At 45.2% G+C, this 6,000-nt stretch overlaps 1 protein-coding gene across 1 annotated transcript in view; it reads left to right on the forward strand.

Annotated features, from left to right (window-relative positions):
• Window positions 1-5,612, forward strand: part of VPS51 (VPS51 subunit of GARP complex) — a gene marked incomplete at its 3' end in the record, with an annotated part of 96,150 nt that extends 90,538 nt beyond the window's left edge. The window contains 2 exon segments of the mRNA XM_053696680.1: window positions 5,245-5,366; window positions 5,525-5,612. Of these exon segments, the coding sequence (XP_053552655.1) occupies window positions 5,245-5,366; window positions 5,525-5,612 (210 nt within the window).
• Window positions 5,613-6,000: the final 388 nt, after the last annotated feature.

Raw genomic sequence — 6,000 nt, forward strand, 5'->3', positions numbered from 1 at the left:
CAATGGAAAGTTTACAGTTAAAACTTTATGAGGGTTGAACCGACATCGCCACATCTAACAGCAGTGATGTCAGTAAGGAACACAGGTGTCTGATCAATTTGAATGTTTTGTATTGGTTAACTATTTGAAAGGTGTGAATTCCACACCCAATTGAAACACAGAGGTGGGTTTTTAAGTTGTGAACTTACAAACACTTTTTAAGCAGGCTAGGATTAAGGCAGACGCCGAAACCGGTCAGCCTTTTTGTTCTCTGTATTTCATTTTATATTTCTTACACACTCTTACCCTGGGGTTAATTAACCCTTTTTGTTAAATAATAAATTTTGTTTTTCACTCGCTTTTTGGTGCTCCTAACTGTTTTTGCTTGTGATATCCTTCCTGGGAACTCTGATAGATTCTGTAGAAATGAGGATTTACCTGACAGAGGACAGGTTGTCAAAACTTCTAAATTCCTGCCGTGTTCTTTATTATACTTCTCGCCCTTCGGTGGCTCAGTGTATGGAAGTAATCGCTTAATGGTAGCGGCAATGGACATAGTTCCGTTTGCTCGCCTACATCTCAGACCGCTGCAACTCTGGATGCTCAGTCAGTGGAATGGGGATTACACAGATTTGTCCCTTCTACTAAATCTGGATCAAGAGACCAGGGATTCTCTTCTCTGGTGGCTATCTCGGGTCCATCTGTCCAAAGGTATGACTTTCCGCAGGCCAGATTGGACAATAGTAACAACAGATGCCAGCCTTCTGGGCTGGGGTGCAGTCTGGAACTCTCTGAAGGCTCAGGGGTCGTGGACTCAGGAGGAGGCACTCCTTCCAATAAACATTCTGGAACTAAGAGCGATATTCAATGCTCTTCAGGCTTGGCCTCAGCTAGCGGCAGTGAGGTTCATCAGATTTCAGTCGGACAACATCACGACTTACATCAACCATCAAGGAGGAACAAGGAGTTCCCTAGCGATGTTGGAGGTTTCAAAGATAATTCAATGGGCAGAGATTCACTCTTGCCATCTATCAGCTATCCATATCCCAGGAGTAGAGAAATGGGAGGCAGATTTTCTAAGTCGTCAGACTTTTCATCCGGGGGAGTGGGAGCTCCATCCGGAGGTGTTTGCACAGTTGATTCAACGTTGGGGCAAACCAGAACTGGATCTCATGTCGTCTCGCCAGAACGCCAAGCTTCCTTGTTACGGATCCAGGTCCAGGGATCCCAAGGCAGCGCTGATAGATGCTCTAGCAGCACCTTGGTCCTTCAACCTGGCTTATGTGTTTCCACCGTTTCCTCTGCTCCCTCGTCTGATTGCCAAGATCAAACAGGAGAGAGCATCAGTAATTTTGATAGCACCTGCGTGGCCACGCAGGACTTGGTATGCAGATCTGGTGGACATGTCATCCTTTCCACCATGGACTCTGCCTCTGAGGCAGGACCTTCTACTTCAGGGTCCTTTCAACCATCCAAATCTAATTTCTCTGCGGCTGACTGCTTGGAGATTGAACGCTTGATTTTATCAAAGCGTGGTTTCTCCGAGTCGGTCATTGATACCTTAATACAGGCGCGAAAGCCTGTCACCAGGAAAATCTATCATAAGATATGGTGTAAATATCTTCATTGGTGTGAATCCAAGGGTTACTCATGGAGTAAGGTCAGGATTCCTAGGATATTATCTTTTCCCCAAGAAGGATACCTGATAAATTTATTTCTCTTGTGATGTATCCAGTCCACGGCCCGCCCTGTCATTTTAAGGCAGGTGTTTTTTATTTTTAAACTACAGTCACCACTGCACCCTATAGTTTCTCCTTTCTCTTGCTTGTCTTCGGTCGAATGACTGGTAGTGGCAGTTAGGGGAGGAGCTATATAGACAGCTCTGCTGTGGGTGATCCTCTTGCAGCTTCCTGTTGGGAAGGAGAATATCCCACAAGTAATGGATGATCCGTGGACTGGATACACCACAAGAGAAATAAATTTAGCAGGTAAGCATAAATTATGTTTTTGCCATCCTGGTGCATAGGGCGTTATGGCTTAAGTCCTGGTTAGCAGACGTTTCTTCAAAGTCTAAGATTCTTAACATCCCCTTCAAAGGGCAGACCCTATTCGGGCCTGGACTGAAGGAGATCATTTCAAATATTACTGGAGGAAAGGGTCACGCCCTTCCTCAGCATAGGTCCAATAAATTAAGGACCAAACAGAATAATTTTCGTTCCTTTCAAAACTTCAAGAGTGGCGCAGCTTCAACTTCCTCTAATGCAAAACAAGAGGGAAATTTCGCCCAGTCCAAACCAGTCTGGAGACCTAACCAGGCTTGGAACAAGGGGAAGCAGGCCAAAAAACCTGCTGCTGCCTCTAAGACAGCCTGAAGGAGTAGCCCCCGATCCGGGACCGGATCTAGTCGGGGGCAGACTTTCTCTCTTCGCTCAGGCTTGGGCAAGAGACGTCCAGGATCCCTGGGCTCTGGAGATTGTTTCCCAGGGATATCTTCTGGAATTCAAGGTTTCATCTCCAAAGGGGAGATTTCACCTCTCACAACTATCTGCAAACCAGATAAAGAGAGAGGCATTCTTACGTTGCTGGTTATGGGAGTGATCCACCCAGTTTCAAGGGAGGAACAGGGGCAGGGTTTCTATTCAAACCTGTTTATAGTTCCCGGGTTCCCAAAAAAGAGGGAAGGTTCAGACCAATCTTGGATCTCAAGATTTTAAACAAATTTCTCAGGGTCCCATCTTTCAAGATGGAGACAATCCCAACCATCCTCCCTATGATCCAGGAGGGTCAATATATGACTACCGTGGACTTAAAGGATGCTTATCTCCACATTCCGATTCACAGAGATCATCATCAGTTCCTCAGGTTCGCCTTCCTAGACAGGCAGTACCAGTTTGTGGCTCTTCCCTTCGGATTAGCCACGGCACCAAGAATCTTTACGAAGGTTCTAGGGTCCCTACTGGCGGTTCTAAGGCCACGGGGCATAGCTGTGGCTCCTTACCTAGACGACATCCTGATCCAGGCGTTGACTTTTCAAATCGCCAAGTCCCATACGGACATTGTTCTGGCCTTTCTAAGGTCTCACGGGTGGAAGGTGAACAGAACAGAGAAAAGAGTTCTCTCTCCCCCCTCACAAGAGTGTCCTTCCTAGGAACACTGAGATTTGGTAGAAATGAAAATTTTTCTGACAGAGGTCAGGATATCAAAGCTTCTAACTTCCTGCCGTGTTCTTCATTGCACTTCTCGGCCGTCAGTGGCTCAGTGTATGGAAATGATCGGCCTAATGGTAGCGGCAATGGACATAGTTCCGTTTGCCCGCCTACATCTCAGACCACTGCAACTTTGCATGCTCAATCAGTGGGATGGGAACTACACAGATTTGTCTCCTCAGTTAAATCTGGATCAAGAGACCAGGGATTCTCTTCTCTGGTGGTTATCTCGGGTCCATCTGTCCAGGGGAATGAGTTTCCGCAGGCCAGAGTGGACTATAGTGACAGTGCAGTCTGGAACTCCCTGAAGGCTCAGGGTTCGTGGACTCAGGAGGAAGACCTCCTTCCGATAAACAATCTGGAACTAAGAGCGATTTTCAATGCTCTTCAGGCTTGGCCTCAACTAACTGCGGCCAGGTTCATCAGATTTCAGTCGGACAATATCACGACTGTAGCCTATATCAACCATCAGGGGGGAACAAGGAGTCCCCTGGCAATGATGGAGGTTTCCAAGATAATTCTTTGGGCAGAGGTTCACTCTTGCCATCTCTCAGCTATCCATATCCCAGGAGTAGAGAACTGGGAGGCGGATTTTCTAAGTCGGCAGACTTTTCATCCGGGGGAGTGGGAGCTCCATCCGGAGGTATTTGCCCAGCTGATTCAACTATGGGGCAAACCAGAAATAGATCTGATGGCGTCTCGTCAGAACGCTAAACTTCCTTGTTACGGGTCCAGGTCAAGGGATCCCCAGGCAGCGCTGATAGATGATCTCGCAGTGCCCTGGTCCTTCAGCCTGGCTTATGTGTTTCCACCATTTCCTCTCCTCCCTCGTCTGATTGCCAAGATCAAGCAGGAGAGAGCTTCGGTGATTTTGATAGCACCTGCGTGGCCACGCAGGACTTGGTATGCAGATATGGTGGACATGTCATCCTTTCCACCATGGACTCTGCCGCTGAGGCAGGACCTTCTACTCCAAGGTCCATTCAAACATCCAAATCTAACTTCTCTTTCTTTTTGGCTGAGAAGCATAATCCGTTTAGCTTATGAGACTGCTGGCCAGCAGCCTCCTGAAAGAATTACAGCTCATTCCACTAGAGCGGTAGCTTCCACATGGGCTTTTAAAAATGAGGCCTCTGTTGAGCAGATTTGTAAGGCGGCGACTCGGTCTTCGCTTCATACTTTTTCTAAATTCTACAAATTTGATACTTTTGCTTCCTCGGAGGCTATTTTTGGAAGAAAGGTCTTGCAGGCAGTGGTGCCTTCCGTTTAAGTTCCTGCCTTGTCCCTCCCTTCATCAGTGTCCTAAAGCTTTGGTATTGGTATCCCACAAGTAATGGATGAACCCGTGGACTGGATACACCTTACAAGAGAAAACAAAATTTAAAAAAATAAAAAAAATAAAAATAAATACATTTCTTTCTCTTGTGGTGTATCCAGTCCACGGCCCACCCTGTCACTTTAAGGCAGGTGTTTTTTATTTTAAAACTACAGTCACCACTGCACCCTATAGTTTCTCCTTTATCTTCTTGTCTTCGGTCGAATGACTGGAGGTGGGGGTTAGGGGAGGAGCTATATAGACAGCTGTGCTGTGGGTGTCCTCTTGCAACTTCCTGTTGGGAAGGAGAATATCCCACAAGTAATGGATGAACCCGTGGACTGGATACACCACAAGAGAAAGAAATTTATCAGGTAAGCATAAATTTTGTTTTTGGTTCAGCACCCTGGATAGTGCTTGCTGATTGGTGGCTACATTTAGCTCCCTATCTTACATTCCTGCTTTTTCAAATAAAGATACCAAGAGAATGAAGAAAAAGACAACAATACACAACAGCGCCATCGCTCTGAGCTTGAATACTAGTGCACAGGCCCTCACAGCATATGTGTGTATGCCGCTGAAAAACCGTAATAACTTATTCTAGAAGCATTTTTGCTAACGGACGTATATTGCAAAAACCATGCACACATTTTGACCTTTCTATCCCTTTAATTACTGATATAGCCTATGCCTACAGATACAATGGTACTGAATGCACTTTTCACTCACTATTTTCATTAACAGGTTGGCCTACTCTATGAGGAGGGTGTCCGCAAAGCTCACAGCAGTGACTCCAGTAAGCGCACGTTCTCTGTGTACAGCAGTTCTCGTCTGCAGGGACGATATGCGCAGAGCTACACTCCAAGGTTAGTGAATGTTCTTTTGGGTGTCACTCTTAACTTTGTATCCTTAAAAGGTATTTTATGTTTGTCTAAAGCTCTGTATATGACTCTGTTTTACTGTATATTATGTCTGTATTAGCCAGGCTTTGTATGTGTTATATGTTGTTACTCATTTCCTGCAGTGCCCCTATGGACACCAACCTACTCAGTAACATTCAGAAGTTGTTTTCTGAACGGATTGACATCTTCAGCACCGTCCAGTTCAACAAGGTAATGGTGTCCTCTTGTAGAAAAAGCATTTGGGTTTCTAAAGCTATGTACCTAACCTATGATTTAGTTATTTTTTTCTAAATCAATTTTATGCATCCAGGAGCCCACATGAGTAGCTGAAATCGGAATATAGTATTACTGTATTTATATTGGACACAAATGTATGTTTAAATCCACTGTGGTAGTTAATAGAGTAGCAGCAATTTTAAACAACTTTCCAATTTACTTCCATTAACAAAAGGTGCACAGTCTTTTTATATTTAAACTTTTGGAGTCACCAGCTCCTACTGAGCATGTGCAGGAATTCACAGAATAAACATATATGCATTTGTGATTGGCTGATGGCTGTCACATGATACAGTGGGAGTGGAAATATACATAACTTTGA

This window comes from Bombina bombina, unplaced genomic scaffold, assembly GCF_027579735.1.
Source record: "Bombina bombina isolate aBomBom1 unplaced genomic scaffold, aBomBom1.pri scaffold_754, whole genome shotgun sequence".
Taxonomy (NCBI): Eukaryota; Metazoa; Chordata; class Amphibia; order Anura; family Bombinatoridae; genus Bombina; species Bombina bombina.